The 22,501-nt window shown below is 33.0% G+C and overlaps 1 protein-coding gene and 1 long non-coding RNA gene across 5 annotated transcripts in view; one reads left to right on the top strand and one right to left on the bottom strand.

Moving 5' to 3' along the window:
- Positions 1–10,411, top strand: part of LOC141450035 (uncharacterized) — a 233,999-nt gene extending 223,588 nt beyond the window's left edge. For both annotated transcript variants that reach the window (XM_074120037.1, XM_074120035.1), the window contains exons 2-4: positions 6,083–6,444; positions 6,566–7,043; positions 8,831–10,411. In XM_074120037.1, coding sequence (XP_073976138.1) covers positions 6,083–6,444; positions 6,566–7,043; positions 8,831–9,093 — 1,103 coding nt within the window. In that variant the 3' untranslated portion in view covers positions 9,094–10,411. The remainder of the gene's footprint in view (positions 1–6,082; positions 6,445–6,565; positions 7,044–8,830) is intronic.
- The window catches only part of LOC141450037 (uncharacterized), a 300,684-nt gene that overhangs the window by 190,781 nt on the left and 87,402 nt on the right, over positions 1–22,501 (bottom strand). The gene's annotated exons all lie outside the window — the stretch shown is intronic.

Here is a 22,501-nt window from a genome sequence, read left to right as displayed (position 1 = left end):
AAGCTTTGGACTAAGAATCCTGTGGAAGTGACAGGACTTATTTTTCTTGTTTCAGGATAAATGAGTTCAAGACAGAAAGTTATTTGAATAGTTTCTTCGTGAAGTTCGTCTGGAATAAGTTCGCTAAGTGGTAGGTGATTTTTCGCGATCAGACATGGCATGTTGGAATTCCGGTTTTTAGGCCGAGACAGTGGAGTTAATTAAATTAGTAAAAATGGAATACATAAAAGGAAAAACGGTACATCCTAGCTAGCATTAATATGGAGTAAGCCTGTCTATGGTATGGACATTTTGTTGGGAAAAAAAAACTCGGTGCCCAGACAGGGGAAAGAGGAAGTAACTCTATACCATTTCCGGTTAATGCTGTGCACGTTATACGATTTCTCGCCAGGAGCGCTGTGTGTATGTGTATGTTTGTATAGCTCGTACAATTCTCTACTACAAAAATACACATGGAAATCTGATTCCACTCACGAACTTAGTTGCACAGCGTGTAGACCAGCTGTGAAATAGAATGTTGTGTAAACGTGCAATGGCTCGTGCGCGCGTCTCTCCTCTCCGTACACCACCGGATGTTAGGGCCGCTCCTAGGGAGGAGTTCGAGAAACATGCGCTAAAAATATTTGTTCTTTTTCCTTTCCAGAGAGTAAGAAATTTAAGACGTTAAGAGCTCCACCCATACTCGAGGGCTGTGTTGTCTTTCTCCAGGAAATCAAAATACTACCACTCTACAGCTTCTAGTTTTCTCTATTAGCTAGATGTTTTTACCGCCTCCATTTAGTGAGAGAGAGGTTTGTTCATCTCCACGCGCACATACACCCCAACAACCCCCGTTACCTTTTTACAAAAGGTCACACATTCTCTGGCTCTCGGCCTTTCCATGCCCTTACCACTTGCTTCCTTTCTGATCACAGTGTATACCGTTCTCCACTCTGTCCCTCTCTTCTAGTGCCTTCAGTGATTCCTCCACTTTCTCATCCCCTAATATTTCAGCAAGCAACGAAAGAGAAGAAGTTGATGCCCTCATTCCACCTTAAGTCTTTGGAGAATCTAATTGATCCCAAAAGAGCTTGGAGGATGTAGGGCTAGTAAATATTTGACCTGCTTCTCTCTCTCCAGCTTTTCTAAATAACTTAATTTCCGATAACCTTCGCAGAGTGAGCTCTGAGCGTGAATTTTCCATCATGAAATATGAAAATCAAATTCTTTTGACCTAATCGATCCTAATCGATAACTTTCTCTTCATTGATTTTTATTTCCGATTTCGAGTTTCCAGTAATTTCGTAACGTCAAGATAATGGTACTTAGAGTTGATGTACGTGTGTTTGTTTGTCTCCAGTATCCCTCAAAAATTTAAAAATAGGAGAAAACTAAAACTTCATTTTTCGATTTGGTCCAAACAGGAAACCCGATTGCAACTTAGCAATAAAGCTCTCAACCGGATGTGTTACATTGTATTATATTTATATATATATATAGTATATATACACCTATATAAATTTAAGGCGCGTCAATATCTGAGATTATTGGCACCCTGAGCTTTTTTTCATCGCACTGCCAACACTGTCCATCACCGGACAGTGAGCTGTAAGATGCACCTAGGAAGAGAAAATCTAAGGGTCAGCAGCTGGATTCGAACCCGGGGACCTTCGCGTGGGAACCCAATATGCTAACCGCATAGCTAATCCCTTCTCTTTTTATAATAATAATTATTACTTTTTTAATGATTTAAGGTGCGTCAAAATCTAAGGTTATCGGCGCCCGGAGCTTTTTTTCAGTGCACTGCCAGCCTCCGGACAGTGTTCTCTCCTTACAGACAACACTGTCCATCACCGGATAGTGAGCTGTAAGAAGCTCCTAAGGGTCAGCAGCTGGATTCGAACCCGGGTATAATAATTATTATTTTAATACTACTACTATCGGCGCTACAGCCCATTACTGGGCCCTTGGCCTCCTCAATCCGCTTCTGCCAGTCCTCTCTATCCATTGCAGCAACTTTCCAATTCCTCACTCCTAGCAGGTCTCTGGCATCCACGCCCTACCCCATCATTCCATCTTAATTTAGGCCTGCCCATTCTCCTGACTCTGTGTACATCTTCTTGCAGAAGCCGTCTGGGTGTTTCCAACTCAGGACCTTCCTTGCCACATGGCCCGCCCATCTGAGCCTGCCAAGCCTAATTATTTTTACGATGTCTGCTTCCCTGGAATAGATGCTGTAGTTCCTGGATTCTTTCTTTTTATCTCCAAATCGTGCCCTCTTTAATAGGGCCAAAAATTCGTCGAAGAACTTTTCTCTCGAACACTTGCAGCATCCAGGACGGATCAGGATCTTATAGAGAAACACTTTTGTATTTTTTGATATTAGATTGTTTCTCATATGCTTATTCAAGCCATAATAGCACCTAATGGCCAACATACTCCTTCTTTTTATCTCTAGGGATACAGCGTTGTCCCTAAGGATTAAGGTTCCAATGAACGAATCAACTTGTTCAATCATATAATTGCCAAGTGTTATGTGCGCGATTATTTTAAGTGGTGATTAAAAAATTGAATTTTTTATTTCTGATTCTACCACAATAAGAATGATACTCTTTATCGCATTTAGAAATAGGAACATAGTAGGGAAACCCAGTTGAACATTTAGTTAGTCCCTGTGCATTCTCCTATCCTGCAATGTTAGATCCTCATGGCTAAGTCCGGCCGGGAAAGGGTTTTCCTTAGTAATAAAAACCCCTTTAATAAATACTGATAAAGCTGTAATGATAGCGTCTCCTCCAGGACTGGTTAAGCTCTAGCCGAGCAGACCACAGCCGACCAGCGCGCATACAACGCTATCTGTTTGTAGTAAACCAGTAAAACCCAGTCAACTATATAGATATAACATTTAATGGAGGTTCTTATATAGATAATAAAATGGTTGTAATTTCCTTCTTACGTTAAAAGCGATTGTAAAGAAAGCGGGGACTTGATTGTTGTTGCAAGTTGTACATTTTATTTACTTAGATATAACATCGCCTTATCTTGGCTACAAAATAAAGAAATTCGCTTAGTAGTTGCTTTAATACTTGATTTAAATTACTTCATTTTGAAGTAATCTATCACCTTTTCGAGACTGGAAAGAAAAACAAAAATCTTCTAAACAAAATTTGATGAGTGTTTTTCTCTGTAGACCGGCCGAAGTTAACCATTTAAGCGCGGAATTTAGTACTAAAAACCTCACACAGTGTGCGCAATTAAAATCGGACAATGACAGTGTATACACGTCGAACGCAGGGCAAAACAACCCAAAAGTTTACAACGTCATAATAGTCACTGCAAGCGACTTTTTTCTACAATCTCTGGGGCTTGAGATTTCCAGAGCATTCTGTGCTCATTCAAAAAATCTTGCACCGCTTCACGTATGCATTGCCTCTAGTTAACTAGGGGACGCCAAGAGCTTTTTATAAGATAGAAAAGAGCTTTGAATTCTATGAAAAATGAAATCATACTCGTACTGAGAGGTCTGAATTTCTAACTAAGATAAAAATGGCATTGCACAAGGGTCGAGAGCTTCTATTTGTAAGCGAAATACCCAATCTCTAATGCGGAGACCAAACATGAACCAACCACTTATCATTTGGCTGACTCCCACCGCAGTTCTATTGGTAAGATACAAGGAAACATCCCACCAAATAATATTCTTATTGTATTTTATTAAAATTTCAAATTTTTATAGTTAATGCCAATTTTATATTTTTCACAACGAGTGATACACGTCGAACGCACCGTAATAGAGATTTAGTTTGAAGTGTATACGCGTAAAACGCGCTTAACTGGTTAAAGACACAGTGCTCTGATTCTCGGACTTCTTGTTTGATCTTAGACGTAGAACAATTGCCAGACATGATAAGTAGAAATTTACCGCTGGATCTACGGGCTTTCCTCCCTTATCCTAATCAGGGCCATATTTTAAAAAAAAATTGTTCCTATTTTTTCTTCAAAAACTTTTCTGGAAAAATCTGTTAAATAATTTTCCCATCAGTTAGAAAAAATTAAGAACATTTATTTCGAATTTTAACAGTGGTGGCGAGGCAATGTAAGCAACCACCTGCAAGGAGGATAATTTATCCCAGAATATACTTTTTACTAAATTCAATTAAGTGAAATTCAATTCACATTTTCACGTATCACTTAATACGCTACATTTTAAATAGGTAACTATATTATACTAATTGAGATCTTTTATTAATTCTAGAAGTTACGTAGGTATACTATATGTTACATCAACTAAATTCTGCATTCACCATCAAATCCCTTACTTAGGCAAACTAAGCAACCCTATATTATACAATGTAGTTGCCTACAGTTGGCCATCATGCCTGACTGCCTTATCCTTATTCCATCCGTCCTATAGGAGAAGATGGAAAAGCAATCGATAGATTTGCTCTTGAACTGGCAACGATGCAAAGAGCTTTAGGTTAGCTTTGCTAACTAAATTTACATTGTATCCCCCGGTGTATTTAGAGTGCATTTCAATAAATTGCATATAGAGACTCTATACCATAATGCGGGTAATCTATCAGCATTGCAACGTTGCAACTTTATTATTGACTTCTTAAAAAAAAATCAAATTAATTAATGTAAATATTTATTTAAAAGATTTTAAATGCTTAAACGAACTTAATTTTTTTAATTGATAAACTATATTAACAAAAATTATCTAGAAATTTACCTTAAAGATGAAGAAGGAAAATTAAAAAATAATAAAATATGAAACTCTGTCTCCTCCCACTCACACTTCCTCTTAATACTAGTCTCAAGGTTCGAACCCATTAATATTCTCTCAAACTCGAAATATTTGACCCATATTAATCCTCACCAACGTTTGCAGATTGTAAAGCCGTACATTACACTGAAATATAGCCTTACAAAGAAGCCTATCCTAACCAATACGTTCTCTACTTACATCTAAGCGTAATATCGATTTCTACTTGTCGCCATTTATTGAATTTTAAATTATAGTGGATTTGAACAGAGACACGTGATTTGGACAGATACAGAAAAAGAGAGAGAGTGAGAGAGAAGAGATATTTTGTAAAAACTTATTTTAAACTCCCAACTTTTTTTGGGGGACCTAAAAAGAGGAAATATTTTAGGAAAAGAAGAACTAAACATGGAAAATTTCACACTTTAATAAAAATATTTTAAAAAAATAATAATAATAAGTAAAGTAATGCCTATTTTTTAGGCAGGCTTTCAGGTCCAACTACCAAATTAGGTGCCGTGGACGGAGGCTACTAGTAAACATACTTTACTATAAATTTCTCATATTAACCATTAAATAAAATCCAAGGCCTAGACACCGGGAATCGAACCCACTAAACCAACAATACATCTTAGCATTGCGGGTCTAGTATATAGTGGCGCCTACTCTTTAATAAATACTCAAGAGAGGTTAGGTATCAATCTAAATTGCCAACTAACGCATCTCATGAATATAACAAACCCAAATCAATTTGCAACTATCTAGCATAAAACTAGAATTTAATTCCTTCTTTTTAATTGGTCGTTAACAAAGCAAGTGGTTCTGCAACCAAAGTACTAAAATAAAATAATAACTTTCCTAAGAAATTGTAGATAATATGAAAAAGTTATTGTTTTCAAAAGAGACACAAAAAGTTGAACCAAGATCTACTTGTAGTTTGTACACTAATAATTAAATTTAACAGTAACGGTTATTGTTCGACGAAATAACTGTTGAAATCACTGAAATAAACTTGCATATAAAAAAGAATATGTTTCAATGAATTAACCATTGGGTAATCTACAATCATGAGTTGGCAATCTTTTTATATTTCTGATTTCAAATGGATTTCTTAAGATGGAATATTTGGCTGAAGAAAATCAAGTCCTACGATGTTTAGGATTGTATTCTGGATAGAGCTGTCTTTGTTTTGTTGGGGGACTTACAGAAAGAACTCAGTCAACTAGACGTTCGTTTCAGATATTCTCTGCAATTATTGACTAAATTTATAGCTAATATTGCATTGCTTTGCAAAAAAAGATATTAATCTTGCATATCTTTTCTGTTCTTTTGTTACAGCCTACAGCTACATGCCTCACGACGAAGATAGAAACGGCCAAGTGGTATGCCACGACGGTGACATACCAATCTTTCGACTGAGAAGCGTTGAAGAAACGGAAGCTGCACACGACCTCCTAGAATTATCCAGATCATTACCACCGTTGCCTGCGCCTGGAGTTACGCCACACTATCCGGCTGTTGCACCCGCCACTGAAGTTGTCGATCTCTATACAACGGCACAACCTGTTTACCATTGTTGCGAAACCACAGAACCATTGGCAAATCAATGCCATAGGCCGAACGTAGCACCGCCTCCACCTTTAACGCCGCCAAATTCTGAATACTCGTCCGATGCAGAAAATAATAACCCAAATCCACAAGTAAGTTTTTTGCCTGAAGCTAATGTATTATTATTATTTATTAATTTTTTTTTTTTTTTTCACGAGTTGGTTGACATAAAATAAATTATTCAGCGGTTCCTTTTGTTTAAAATAAAAACAGGTTGGCATAAGTCCGAGCTCAGCCCAACCGTCTGTACCTAGTCCCGTCGTATACACCTATGATGCTCTTCTAGTCACCGATGGCAGATCTAAAAATCGCAAAGATAGGAAACAACAACAACAACAGCAACAACCACAGCAGCAACCACAACAACAACCACCACCAACCGGCAGAGCGGCACCATTAAGCCCATCGTCGTCCGACGATGGTGTAGTCAATGAAGCGGACGACAGTAATGGCGACAAAGGTGGTCGTTACACGTGCTCAGAATGTGGCAAAAAATATGCAACATCGTCCAACCTGTCCAGGCATAAACAAACGCATCGTAGTTTAGATTCACAATCGGCCAAGAAGTGCAACACCTGTGGTAAAGCTTACGTCAGTATGCCAGCGCTAGCGATGCATCTGTTGACGCATAAATTGAGCCATGCTTGCGGGGTGTGCGGGAAACTGTTTTCACGGCCTTGGTTATTACAAGGTAGGTAAATATTTTTACGTAAACATGGTCTTTTTTTTTTGGAGGGGGGTTTCCTATTAATCAATTTGAACACCAAATCAAATGGGATGATCCAATTTACCTACTATTTTGTAAGCTGCTCTAAATTTGGTTGATTTCGTAAAGGGAGTAGCTACAAAGTGAAACCTTTCGGCACCAAAAATGCTAACCAAGGATTTCACTATGGTTTTATCGAGCACTGTGGAATTAACCAAATTGCCAAGTATGTGTTAAAGAATGCTGCGTCCTGAGGTACCTGACCTGTAATCCCAATTAGTTCCAATCGTAAACAATCTTCCAGAACTAATGTGTACTGTTCTTGAGAAACGAGAATTCATGTTTTTTAGGCTAGGGTTCCTCCCCAGATATGTTAGAATCCCTAAAGAACTTTATTTCTCTTCCTTTACGGGATAAGCAAGTATCTAATTTTCAAAGAGATAATGAGTTTTTCAATCCAACTAACGTACATTTGTTAGAACCAAAACATGATTGGAAAATGCACATTAAGAAATCGCACAGAATCTTTTTCTAAACCATTGTTGCTTCTTTGTAAAGCAATTATTGCGTTTCTTCTTATAATTAGGAAGGATGAGGACTTCTTGTTAGCAAAGAATGAGGATATCGACTTCACCGTTTATTTACTGGGCGGTTACCCCATTTTTTTTTCTGAGGGAAGAGTATGAAGTACTGCTGGGTTCCCTAATTGCCTAGATTAGATTAGATTTCGAGTTGGGACCTATGCCCCACGGTACCGCAGCCAAAAGAGGCTTATTGTACCATCCCATTTGGATCTACGTAGTAGACGAAACCTCCCCTACTAATAGATAGATAGATTAAACTAGGGCGGCCTCAAGGCCTACTCCACTGCGATCTATTGTGACTCCCCTCACTCTAAAGCTCACCCTCCAGACCTTTTAATCAGACTCTTAATGCTGGAGAGCGGCTCTTGGGTAAAGCTCACAGGCCTTGAATTTTCGTCCCCGAGAAGTAACATCCTTAGCCCAGACGAGCCCCTCGCACTGACACAAAACGTGCAGTGCCGTTTCCTCCTCTTCCTGACAGAACCTGCAAAGGCTATCAGCTGCCAGGCCCATGCAATGTATGTGCTTTCTAAGCCTGCAGTGGCCAGCTAATAGGCCTACAATCGTCCTTATAGTCCCACGCGTCCTTGACGGATTAATTCTGCAGTCAGCCTCGGCGAATAGCCTTTAATAAACTCCTTCGCCTCTCCCCTGCTAAAGAGGTTCAAGACTTTCCCTACTAGTTCTTTTTGCGCTATTACCTCCTTTGGCCTTAAAGAGCCAAAGGTTTCATAGCACAACCAACTCGATTGCAACAATCGAGAGGCCAGTGAGAGGCCATTTCCTCCTCATCCTGAACACAACAATCTGCACCAACGGATCCGAGCTAATAAGCCCCCTCCTTGTACAGATGACTATGCCCCCTATGTATACAGTTTAAATTTAATGGGGTGTAGTAACAGTATATGTTGCTCATGTTCATGTTTTTAGACTGGGGATACCCGCAGGGATGCCAAGTACCCTGAAGAAGTGGCTAATCCACTTCCCCCTACGGGATAATTGCCTAAGTACGACAATTTTGTAAGGGAAGAACTTCTGCTGTCACCTTATTGACATAATGTAGCTTCTACCTTTATAATCTAAATAACATAATCTAAAGATAAAAATATTCTTCTACAAGATTGAAGAAATATAGAATGAAAATAGGATTTTCAAACTATATAGACTATTTGTATATTATCTTTCCAGGTCATCTACGATCACACACTGGAGAGAAACCTTACGGATGTGCACATTGTGGTAAAGCTTTTGCAGATCGTTCAAATCTACGCGCACATATGCAAACACATTCGTCTGATAAAAATCACCAATGCAATAGATGTCATAAAACGTTTGCATTAAAATCTTATCTAAACAAACATCTAGAATCTGCGTGCGTAAAAGAAGAGAATGATGGTGTAGACGTGAAAGTGGTGTTCGAAACTGTTAGATCTACTGTCCAAGTCCAGTAGCAGACAAGGTCTTTCTCAGTGATACAGTTCGCCAAGAGAAAACAATGAACATTTTATCTTGAAAAAAATAATAAATAAAGTAAAAGACAAAAAAACAAATAGAAAATATATTGAAAATACAATTTTTAACCAAAGAAATCTAATAATAAATAAGGATTAAAAAAATAAAGTTTTTATAAATATTTATTTTATTTTACTTGGGTTTTGTTTTTTATTTTTAAAATTTAATAGAAAAAATGTGCAGTGATAATTTATTTATTTTAAAAAATAAATTGTAAAAATTTGTAACTGGGAATTAATTAATTGATTCTAATGTTTGATGTGTTTGCATTAATTTATTTAATTTTTTAATTATTTATTTTTATTTATTTTCTTACAGCTCAATTAAATAGAAATATATATTTTAACGTACCTAATAAAAATAGATAATTTAAAAGTGATATAAAAATAAATAAATTTTATTAAACTTAAAAGTATAAATTCCAAATAGCCGACCCGACACTTTTGAAACAAATATAATCCCCACTGTGGGATTCCCATAATTGTGGGAAATAAAAAATGATATTTAGTTTTTGGGAATTCCGTTGAATTTATTTTTTTTATTTATTTATTTTTTTAATTAAATAAAATAAATTTTGCTATTAATAAATAGTCCATTAATCAGGGAGCTTTATTTTTGAATTTATAATTAATAGAGCAATTTTATTCCTCCATTGTTCTTCTTTTCTGTGTTAATTTTTGGTCCATCTATCTCTTGTAGCAGGAAACATATATAAAAAAAGGAATCTTCCATAAAAATTTGTTACTCTGTTCACGAAAATAATCTAAACTCTAAGAATTACTAGATAAATCTTCAAAAACCAACAAGTATAATTCTATTTCTTAATCCTCACACAAAAGGAAATTGTAAATTGGACCTTGCCATCTCTTATTCTAGAGTAAGTTTTAAATTGTAAGTACGCCACGTCGTGGTCATATGATTCCACTCTTCATAATTAAAAAGTAATGAATAATAATAAAAATCTGTCAGATAAAAAAAATTTAGTTATCTTAAAATATTGCTTGCGGCCAACTAATTTAATTATATCCATAAATAAAGTCTCCCAATCTCATTTAATAATCTTAAATAAATAAATTAAAAATTTATTAATTTTATTAATAAAGATACAAAAATAAAAAATTAAAAAAAACGAAAAAAGATACATTTACAAAATAATTCAATTTCTATCCAAGTAGTACGAACCATAATAAATAAATAAAAAATAAATAAATAAATGGAAGGTTAAAAATTAAAAAAAAAAAAAAAAAAAAAAAAAAAGCATTATACTAATCAGTCTTTATAAAAAAAATAAATAATAATAAAGAAAAAAAAATACATCGACTTTACCAAAATAAATAAACATTTTCTTAAAAAGGAAAAAAAAAAACCCTAATGGTGATATTTCCAAAAATAAGTTAAAATTTAAAAATAAATACAAAATTCACATTAGTATATAACGAAAAAATAAAAATAAATACAAAAAAAATAAATTGCCAGAACCTTTTACGTAGTTTATTAATGCTGTATAAATAATAATATACGAGTATATTGTAACTATAAAAAATAAATTATATATTTTCGTCTTAATTCGAACAACGATAGATTACTCTTCTTTTTTTCTTTTTTTTTTGAATTCTCATTTTACTTATTTGTTATATTTGTATTTTTTTAGATTCTAGAAATACCAATTATATTTAATACTTGTAAAGAAAAGTAATAATAATAAAATAAGGACAGCTAATCTTCCTCAAAAAGCAACATAAAAAATTTACAAAAAAAAAAAAATAATAATAATATAACAAAAATGTGCAAAAATATACGTACGTAATTAAAAACAAAGAAAACTATTAAAACAAAAAATTTTTTTTTTTTTTTTTTAAAAAAAAGAAAAATTAAAAGAAATAATGAAGACCAAAAAAAAAATAAATAAATAGTGTGCGTTTTTGGAAATGGTGAAAATCAAGAAATGTAAAATTGAACAATTTTGGAAAAAGTTTTTTTACATTATTTTAAAAAAAAAAACAAAAAAAACACTGAAATAAAATGTTTTAAAAAAACAAAAAAGCCTGTTGATCTGCTCAAAAATAGAAAAAAAAAAAACGAAAAAAAAAAATACAAAAGTATTTATGTAATAAATATGCAGAATATACCCTTTATTTATATAACATTTAATAATTAATAATAATAAAAAAAAGAAATACTAAAGAAAAAAAAGTATATATATATATATAAATTAATAAAACAAAATATATGAAAGAATAAAAATATCGAATAATGAATAATTAATTATTAATTAAACTAAAAGCAAACAAATAAAAAATTAAAATTAAAATATTTTATAGACTGGAGTTTTAATAAATTTTATTGAAATTAGTAAAATAAGATATTGAAGAAGAAAAAAAAAATACTTTAATATGGATAAATATACATATATATATTATTACAAATTTTATAGTTATAGGTATTTTTCGATATCGTAAATATAATGTAAAAATTAAGTTATTATTAAACTATAATAAAGAAAAAAATAAAATAAATTCCTAATTAGACACCGCGCTACAGCACCTATAAATTTAACTTTTATTTTAATTGAATCCTCTTTTTTTTTTTTTTGTAATTAAATTGCATAGTTGTATAGATTTAATTAAAACAAAATAAAATACAAAAAAAATATTTTTTTTAGCGGCTTAATGAGAAAAAACAAAACTTTCATATTTTAAACAACATGTAAAAAAAATAAATAAAGTAAAATAAAGGCCTCAAAAATGTTTTTTTTTTTATATATATAGACGTTCATTTTATTTGTTTTTTTAGTCATTAAAAAAATAAAGTAATATATTAATTAATTAAAAAAATATTTTTTTAAAATTAATTGGATTTTTATAATTAATTATTTTTTTAATTAATAAGGCCTACCAATAAAAACTTTTCGTGATTTTTTTTTTTTTTTTTTTTTATAGCTAGTCATCAACGCAATATTTATTAAAAATTGCTAATCTAGTCAGAAAAGCTTTAAGCTTCATATATTTATTTATTTATTGATATTATTAATTTTCTGAGATTATAATTGGATATTTTAAATAACATTGAAGTTTTACTGGATATAAATAATTCAAATAATAAATAAGATTCACCAGAGAACTGAGAAATCAAATAATGAATTCAAGGATAGAATTTTTGTTTTTTATATTAATTCTTTTAAAAATGGGAAAATAGAAATCCTAAAAAATTAGGATGTAGAAATAATAACAGGTGTCTTTTTTTTCTGTTTATATTTTTCAACTTAATTTGCTTAAAGAAAAAACAAAAAAAAAAAAAAAACATTAGTGGGCCTTAATTAGAGATGAATATTCAATTGTAAAACTTTTTTATTTACTATCTCCAATTTTTTTGTATTTCAAAATTAAACAAAAATTAAAAATAAAATAGCCAAAGATAAAAACAAAATTCCTTTTATTTTGGGAAATTAAAAAAAAAAAAAAATGAAAAATAGTGCTAAATTAAAAAAAAAGAAAAAGGAATGAAAATATAAGAGCTTATACTTTGGCTTTGGAACTAAATTTTTTTAATTAATTTATTTTTTTTAGTTAATTTTTTTTTTTATTATACAAATTTTTTATTTGAATTAATTTATTAAAAAGAAATAGATAATGTGTGAAATGAAATAAAATAAATTAATGAAATAAAATAACTATATCGTCACCTTTACGCTTAAAATAAAATACCAATTTTTAATTAGGAGTAGGAAATAAATGTAATAAAAATAAATTTTAATAACTGATGAAAGAAAAGTGTAAAAAAAGAAAAATATATAAAATAAAATGTCAAAGTATAAGCTCAATTTTTATTTTGTATTTATTTATTTATTATTTTTTTCAAAAAAAAAAAAGTATAAATAAATAAAGCACTTCATTGTAACCATTGTATATAATATTTATAAATATATAAATAAAAAAAATGAATGAGATATTTTTTAATTTATAAGTTATTTAGAAATTAATAAAATTAAAAATATAAATAAAAAATTAAAAAAAAAAAAAAAAAAATCAACGAATATAAATATAAAAACAACTTTAAATTCTCCTAATTCCTTTCCCACCCAAACCTTAATTTTAAAAAATTGTATAAAACCCTTTAAAAAAAAATATAAAAAAACAAAAAAAAAAAACAAAAAAGTGGAAAGCATTAAAAAATAAAATATAAAAATTATAGATACATTCCATCCCATAAAAAAAAAAGAAGTTTTTTATGTAGTAAAAAATAATAAAAAAAAATTTGATAGCTTCAATATGGACCAATTTCAATAAAACACCATAATTTTATTAAATGAAAATAATTAATAATAATGCTATTATTATTGAAATTAATTTATTTATATTTAGTGTTTATTATTAATATTTTTTTTTTGTTTGTGCTTGATATTATTTATTTATTTAAAACAATAATTAACAGAAAAAACAATTTATTAAAAAAATAAAGTCGATAAAAAATAGTAGAGAAGTATAAAAAAAGTAATACAAAAAAAATAGTACAAAAAAAAAATATTACAAAATTTAATCTTTTTTTTTTTATGCAGGTAATGTTTTGTAACTGCTTGAATCAATCCCTACTGCTTATTTAATTAATTCTTTAACTTTTTATTATTTTAAATTAATTATTTTAATGTCTTGTGTATAAAAACAAACATAAATAAATTAAATAAAAATAATACGAACATGGAATTAATTGCAAAGAAGTAGAAGAAAAAAGAAATACTTTTATTATTTTTATTATGTTATATGTTTTAAAAAAGATATTACAGAAAATAAAATTAAAACTTTTAAATTTGGTTTCATGTGATTAAAAAAAAAAAGAAACTTTTTTAAGGAATTTTCATTTATTTATTTTTTTTTAAATTAATAAACAATTTTTTTTGAAAATTATGATTTTAGAAATATTTGTAAATTTTGAAATACACCGTCGCAGGTTCAGGCTCAAATAAATGCTTTGATGAAAATATAATTTTACTTCTAGGGGGGGTGGGGAGTAATAAAAAAATCAAATAAAATAAGAAGAATAATAAAATCATTTTTTTGCCTGAACCCAAAAAATAAAATTAATTAATTTTTTTCTGAAAATAATTATTTATTAATTTATTAATAATAATAAATAAAAAGTTAAAAAAAAAAATCTTTGTACTTAGTTAAAAAAAAAAAAAGATAAAAAAATAAAAATTTGGCAATAAAATAGCAATATATACTGTAATGTAATAATGTATCGTTTTTTTTTATTCTTTTTATTTTTGCCTTTAATTACTTTTTTTCCCCCACTCTCCTTAATTTTACCCAAAAATTAATAATGTTGAACTTAAAGGCAGGTGGATAGAATGGCGATTTTCTGTTTTTTTTTTTCAATAAAATCGAAATTAGAGATTTAATTAGTGTCAAATTGATGTTATTGAATCATTATACGAGTAAAACTGCTAAAAAAGCGTCCCCTTGAGAGTTCTGACACAAGGAAAGTAATTGCATAGTTTTTACAAACTGGGGCTACTAATTTCCAAAACCAGTTTACTTACTTCAAAGAACAGAGTCAGTGACGAAATAGGTGGCCAAGTTAGCCGCTGATGATGGACGAGTTTCGTAATTCTATCAACATATTACTGAATATAACCGGAAGTTTGCAAAAAGATTTGGCTCTATAGTACGAATTCTGAGAGTCATATGAGTATGAAATTTGGGCTACAACAAACCAGAGCGGTTAATTCTTAGATTATTGGAAAAGAATTGATTCTGTAAGATGGATTTAGGATCAAAAACAAACCGAGAAGTTAAAAATAAAAAAAAAAATAAAAAAAAAAAAAAAAGCAGTTTTAGGGATTCGCTTTGATAATGGCTGAAACTTGTGCAAAGTACAGAAGAAGTCTAGGGAGGACCTGGCGTTATAGGCCAGTAGGGAAATATCAGGGGTATGGGAAACCGTCTTAGTCCAAGAATGAGATGATGGGAGAGGTCGAAGATGATTTGGCCTTCCTTGGAAGGTGAATTACTAGCGAGAGACTAGCACAGGTGGAGAACTGTGGTGATTAAGGCCGTAGGAGCTCAGGAGGAGTTGGTAAGTACTACATTAAAATCAAACAAACTAATAACTGTCCAGAGCGTAGGGATTTGGTTAGCGGATACTGGATTCCAACGCAGAGATCCAGGGTTTAAATCCAGCTGCTGGCCCTTAGATTTTCTCTTTCTAGGAGCTCCTTTGAAACTTATTGTCCGGTGATGGACAGTGTTATCTGTTACAAGAAGGCACTATCTGGAGGCCAACCGTGCGCTGAAAAAAAAGCTCCTGGTAGCCAATAATCTCAAATATTGACGCAATCAATACAGTAAAATTGTTTTAAGCAGCCAAAGACCAGTTCCATGAATTATTATTATTATTATTATGGTTCAAAATCAACTCCTTCAATTTCATCCTGATATTTTTAACTTACTCCTGAAATCCTGGGTATCAGGGATTCATTAAAACTTGAAAATGAACTTTTTGAGTAATAAAGCCGTAACAGGAAAGATATTTATGAAGATTTGGGTGTAGGAAAAGGTGAAGAAAATAAATGCAAATGTTTGAATCAGGAGTAGAGAAGTTTGTATAATGTGTAGCAACTAACTTCTTGCCCGGGAAATTTGGTAGGATTTCCACTTCCTCAGTTAACGGCTTCTTCTTCTTCTTCTTTTTCTTGTACTTCTTCACTTCCTCCCCTTCTCTTACTCTACAATTCTACTGAGAGTTTTTGCTCGTTAAATTCGAGTGACTAACTCATACTCCTTTTCACTTCAATGTGCCTCAACTCGAACGTTAACTCCCGCTTCGCCAAGTGATCAATTTCAAATGCTTTCCACCTTCAATTCCCTTCCTCCACGGTAATATCCTTTCCACTAATCCTTCGTCAAGTGTTATCCTTATAATATCCTCCTTATTTTTTGTAGTCACAATAAATTAATATCGTTATTTTTTCCCACTCAATATCGTTGCTGTTACAGGTCATTAGAATTTGAAGATGTTCTTCATCACTGAATGGAAACGGTGAATGCCATTATATTAATTGTATGCTAACGAGAAAAGATTAAGAATAAAGAGAAACTGTCACAATGAATCCATCATTGCTATTGTTACAAATCACATCAATAACTTCGCTTAGTAAAGATCATCTCAACAATCCACAAGTTGCTAATGCAGTTTTATTGATGCATTAAATGGTTAATGAATGTATTAAATTTCATAAAATCGTTTTCGAGATAGTCGATGAAAACTAAAAAACCAACTAGCAACAAATTTTCACATCCGGTTCACGATTTGCTATTTACAATCATTATAAAATCTTGGTCCACATATTGACTAAATCATTCCCATAAACTTGAAATATAAACTAGTAAAAATAAATAAATTTTGGATTTTTACTTATAAAATATCCATTACAACTAGGCGCCACGATAGCCGAGCGGTTTAGAGAGTAGACCAGCAATGCTAAGATGTATTGTTGGTTAGTGGGTTCAATTCCCGGTGTCCAGGCTTTGGATTTTATTTAATGGTTAATATGAGAAATTTAAAGTAAAGTATTTTAAGCGGTTAGAGACTAGACCCGCAGTGCTAAGATGTATTGTTGGTTTAGTGGGGACGATTCCCAGTCTCTAGGCCTTAGATTTTATTTAATGGTTAATAAAAGAAATTTATAGTAAAGAATGTTAGACGGTCAAAGGGCTAGACCCGCAATGCTAAAATGTATTCTTGGTTTAGTGGGTTCGATTCCCCGGTGGCTAGGGCTTGGATTTTATTTAATGGTTAATAAAAGAAATTTATAGTAAAGTATGTTGCTAGTCGTCTCCGTCCAGGACACCTAATTTGGTAGTTGGATGTAAAGCCCACCTGAAAAAAAGTAGGCATTACTTTACTACCCATTTCAACACCCGTCCTGGGCTTGAGTCAAAAAAATTGGTGCTTACGTGTGATCGACATAAAGTTCAAATTTGATGGACTCAGTTGGGTTTCGGTAAGATTTTTGAATCAGTCGGAAGGAATATATCTCTCTCTCTGAATGCCCGAGGTTAGGTGACCGTGAATATCTGGTTAATAAACCAAAAAGAAAACGAAGCAATACGAAGTAATAGATGAAGTAGTTGTTGGTTTGAAGTTTTGGAGAAAATTAAGTCCACTACCGCTAGTTGTGTTCGACCATTCATTATAAAGTTCCCCAGAGTTTTGTTGTTACAATCTGAGATGGAAATACCAACAATTCCTCTTTTACTACTGGCGACATTGAAGAGGGGCAAGGAATGATGATGAAGTGAAGGTAGTAGAGCAAGCGAGAGGCGGCAAGAGAAGTGCTGTAAGTTTCAGTTGGGTTTATAGCATCCACTTTAAAGCTCAGAGCTCCCTCTTTATTGTTCCGCCGCCAAGGCCTTCTGTATCTCTCTAGAGTGTTATTCTTAAGGGCGACCATCTCAAGTAGCCACTCATGTTCCTATCTTCCTCCCCCTCGCATACTTGTTGTTGTTTTGTATGTACGTTGTACAGCAAATATACACTCATTTTCATTTCGCTGGCCAAACAACAAGCCCCTCCATTCTATTTCACAACAACAACAACAACAACAACAACAGCAATAGCCCACCACAAAGGCTAGCCTTTTTGTACAACAAAATTACTTTGACATCCTTATCATTCATTATAAGGTCTGCTAGTAGCTAGTTAAAGTGAAGAATGCTTTTAAAAGAAGAACTTACAAAGTTCTTTCTGTATAATAAATTTTAATAATAATAAAAATATAATGCAAACAATAATTTGAATTTATACGGAAAAAACTCCCAAAAACCAAAACATTTATTCAGCAAAATGAAAATTCGGTTCAACGGATTTTCTTTTTTCATTCTTTATTTTGAAATTTATGCCTTTAGAAATTTTACAATTAGTGAATGTGATTGATACTGCGCCACTGTCAGCTAGAAGATGAAGGCGTGACAGATAGATAATAAATCTTTACTATAAATAGGTACAATAGATAAAAACATGAATTTCCAATGAACAATACATTATAGCCTTCATAAGATTAAGATTGCAATAGCGGGACGGGACCTACGCCCCACGGCACTACAGCCAAAAGAGGCTTATTGTGCCTTCCCCTTTTGGATCTAGTAGACGAAACCTCCCCTACTAAAGAGGTTGAAGACTTTCCCTACTAGTTCTTGATACGCTACTATCTCCTTTTCCTTTGGTCGTAAAGTTACAAAGGTTTCTTAGCGCAACCACTCAATTACAACGCAATCCAACACAACCTTCATAACAATAGTAAGAGGAAAGCTAACTAAAGATGTGAAGGGCACAGAATGCAGCGGAAAAAAGTAGGAAATATCTGCAGCTAGAGGAGATAGTGTTTTAGACTTTTGTGCCTGTAGGGGGATAGAAGGATCTGTAGGAGGCTATGTAGCGACAGAGTGGTTTAGGGTTGACAATCTAGGATGGAAAGGAGTTTTTAGTAGACGATTTTGGATATAGAGTGTACCGGGGATAATGGATGCAGTCTCTGTGGAGTAAGTCAATGGCTAGGACTTTTGTGTCTGTAGGAGGATAGCAGGATATGTAGGAGGCTAGGTCGCGGCAGAGTGGATTAGGATGACAGTCTAGGATGGAAAGAAGTTTTGAGCAGACGATTTTTGATCGTAGGAGTGTATGGGGGGGGATAATGGATGCAGTCTCTGTGGAGTGAGTCAATGGCTAAGTCTTCTGTGTCTGTATGTTGTAGAAGGATCTGTAGGTGGCTATGTCGCGGCAGAATGAATTAGGATTACATTCTAGGATGGAAAGGAGTTTAGGAAATAGGAGTGTACGGGGGGATAATGGATGCAGTCTCCGTTGAGTGAGTCAATGATTAGTGCGTCGTGGAGAGTCTGTTGCAAGTCTGAGAAATGTGTTCTGTGTTGTCCTGGAGTTTCTTGATGTTACCTACTACAAGTCCAGGCTCCAGACGGAACAGGCTTAGAGAAACATCGATCTGATGACCACTTTGTAAAGGAGCAGTTTGTTGGGCACAGTAATTTTGGAGTCACGTATAGAGTAAAGGAGTAAAAGTAGTCGTGTAGTCCAGTTTACCTGAGTTTACTCTGTCCTGAACGTGTGTAGTTAAAGTGAGTTTGTAGTCCAAAATTAAGCCTAGGTTAGACCACGGGATCATAGTACTGCTATGTATGAAGGAGTAGCCGTCCAATCTTGACTCTCCCAATTGACAACTATCGAAAGAAGAGGTTTTGAGACCACTGGCGCCTCAGCCGACTTCTAGGATTCCCTGGGAATGTATGGAGAGTTTAGGAGCACGATAAGAGCGTTTATGTGGTGGGATGAAAGTGATTTATGGATATGTTTGTAATGGGAAAAGGATTAGGCCTTTGATGTAAGAAAATATTTAGACCTCCGTGTGGAGGGTTAAAAAATTCCAATCGATGCTGGGCCGATTAGTCGATTTTCTTTAAAAATTTATAATTTTACGTTCATAATCAATTCTTAACAACATTATGCAGTTCATGAAACTGCACTTTACCTTTCATAGAAAAGTTTAACTCCACCCTAGTACTTAAAACAGGATTTACCTAGGAATAAGTTACTTATAAAAGTCAATCGTCTTTCAAGAAGTATTGCCAGTTGGTAGTAGTGTTTTCTGTTAAGCCGTTTATGTGGATTCCATGTCCATCACCGGACAGGGAGCTGGATGGAAGCTCCTCTGTAAGGGCCAGCAGCTGGATTCGAACCTGTGAAATCCAGCACGCTAACCGCTTAGCTAAACTCTTCTCTAGGATTCCATGTTAAACGTTTAGTATAGTGTGAGATATTAGTACAAGTAAGTTTAGTTGTTGCTATTAAAAATAGCATTCCTTAATTTTTTATTTATTGTGGAAATTGATGTTTAAAAAGATAAAAAGAATTAAAAGAAGGTTATTTAGAGACAAGACATTTTGCTATTTACTATTCTCTGCGTTTGAGAAACATTTTATTTGAAATTGTGTAGAGAGCCAACTATAATGGTTCGGTCGTTTCAGGCTCCTTAATGGTAAAATGCCACCACTACTTCGGTAGTAATTTCCCTTACGGTGAACATAGAAAACTATTACTTTATTTTCAATTCACTTTAAACTATTTGGGAAGGAGAGGATATCTAGGAATCTCTTTCTCTTTACTAACGTATTGATTTTATATTCCCTTAATGTGTAAACTTTTTCCATTCAATCCAAATAAAATTAGAGGAATATATAAAAGAGTTTTCCGGCATAATATTGGCAAAGTAAAGTGCATTTAAAAGAAATATGCTTTTAAAGAGGATTTAGTTTCAATTTAGATCTAGTGGGCGAGAAATTATTGGTTAAAATCAATTTGGTGTAGCTTTTGTCTTGGTCCATTTTCTTAATGAAATGCTTAAGAAATAAGACCATCTCTGGGTATGTGTTTAGAAGTATAACAATAATGCTTTACTTCTTATCAATAAATTCACCCCTCACACGACAATCTATTGCTACAAAGCCCATTCTTTTGATTGATTTAATATTGTAAGTTAATAAAATAAGTAAATCTCACACGACAATCTATTGCTACAAAGCCCATTCTTTTGATTGATTTAATATTGTAAGTTAATAAAATAAGTAAATCTCACACGACAATCTATTGCTACAAAGCCCATTCTTTTGATTGATTTAATATTGTAAGTTAATAAAAAAAGTAAATTTCAATCTATCTGTCTGTGGTATAATAAACAGTTCACTTAAAAATAAAAAGAGACCGGAAATAAAACTAAAATTTTACAAAACTATGGCTGTGCCTCTGCTCACTTACGGAAGCGGAATCTTGGGTTACCAGAGCTAGAGAAGATAAAAATAACTTACAAAGTGCAGAGATACGGATTCCTAAGAAGAGCTAAGGGATGCACAAAAAGAGAGAGAGGATACGGAATGTGGACATACGAGAGGAATTGAATATACAGTAAAAGCTCCTTATTCGCGCTTCCTTCATTCGCGTTTTCACTATTCGCGGATTAAAAAAATGCGACCCAATTCCTATATTCGCGGAAGTACACTATGATAATAAAAGGATTCCAATAAGTATCCAACCCAATATCCTTTGTAAATGCCGTCAAATGGACTAATAAAAAAAGTAAAATAGATTTTATTACAACTTTGCCTAAAGTATGTTGTTAAATGATATCGCCGAGGACTTTGACATAAGCCGCCTTCGCCGCGATCGGTGTTTTTGAGAATGTAAACGCACAGAATGAAAGCAATTGTTCGTGATCCAGCAATAGAAAAAAAAATGGAAGTGGCGTTGTCATTATGGATCGAAGACCGCATCCAAAAAAAAGGGTGCCCCTGAGTGGTCCAATGGTCCGGGAGAAGGCAAAGTATCTTTACGCTCATTTTAAAGAACCTGATGGTAGTTGTAGTGGCAAGTTCAAACTTTGACTGCAAACAAAAGCTTTTAAAAACTGCCAAGCAAGAGAAAATTACAAAATTCTTCAAACCATTGCCTAAGCCTTAAGATAATTAATCAAAATGTTCAAAAACTTCAATTATGTAGTAAATTTGAATGTATGATATTTGGCAACCCTGTAGAGGGTGTAAGGGCTGACCGTTAAGGGTAGCTAGGGGGTAGCAGGTAGCTGGCGACATTCGTTTGTCAACTTGGAATGTTTGGAAAAAGGAATGGTTGGGTATTGTGAGTGGCCCCCGGTAGAGGGTATCTGAGAGGGGATGACCGTCGGGGTGGCCATAGCAGGTAGCAAGGGACATTCCTTTTTTTCCATTCGATTACTGTGTGTGATGTGAGTTGGGCCTTGTGTTGGCATTAGAATCGTATGTGTTATGTTATGCCTTATGTCTTATGTTAATAAACTCTACTTATTATAGATTGGTGTATTTATTAGTTTGCCTTTAACTCATTTTATAAATTCTACAACTTCAGGTGTGGGGTTAAGAACTGGTTGGTAAAGTGCGGCAAATAGTAAAGAACTGGTAAAGTGAGTTAAAGTTCGGCTAATTGTTAAAGAACAGTCAATTTGTGTGAACAAAATGAAGTTTAGTGATAACAGGAAGATGGAGTCCGCAATTATGGCCGCAAATGTAAAGGATGCCAAGTTGTTGTACCAAGTCATTTTTGGGTTAGATGAAGGGCGTCTAAGTAGGAAAAAACTAATGGAATTTGAAGGGTTTAATTTGAATGAAGTGGAATTGATTAACAAGGTGGAAGAAGTAAAGGACACCTTTTCAGTGTTAGAACTGAAACGGGCTATAAACCTTTTGGGAATTGAAGTAAGCCCTAGGGAGGAGGTGGCGTCGGAATTATGCAAATTCCTAAATGACATTA

Source organism: Rhodnius prolixus, unplaced genomic scaffold, assembly GCF_049639745.1.
Source record: "Rhodnius prolixus isolate KJV_2025 unplaced genomic scaffold, Rpr scaffold_2, whole genome shotgun sequence".
Classification (NCBI taxonomy): domain Eukaryota; kingdom Metazoa; phylum Arthropoda; class Insecta; order Hemiptera; family Reduviidae; genus Rhodnius; species Rhodnius prolixus.
Note: the sequence above shows the minus strand (reverse complement) of the source record. Positions and strands in the feature narration are given on the sequence as shown.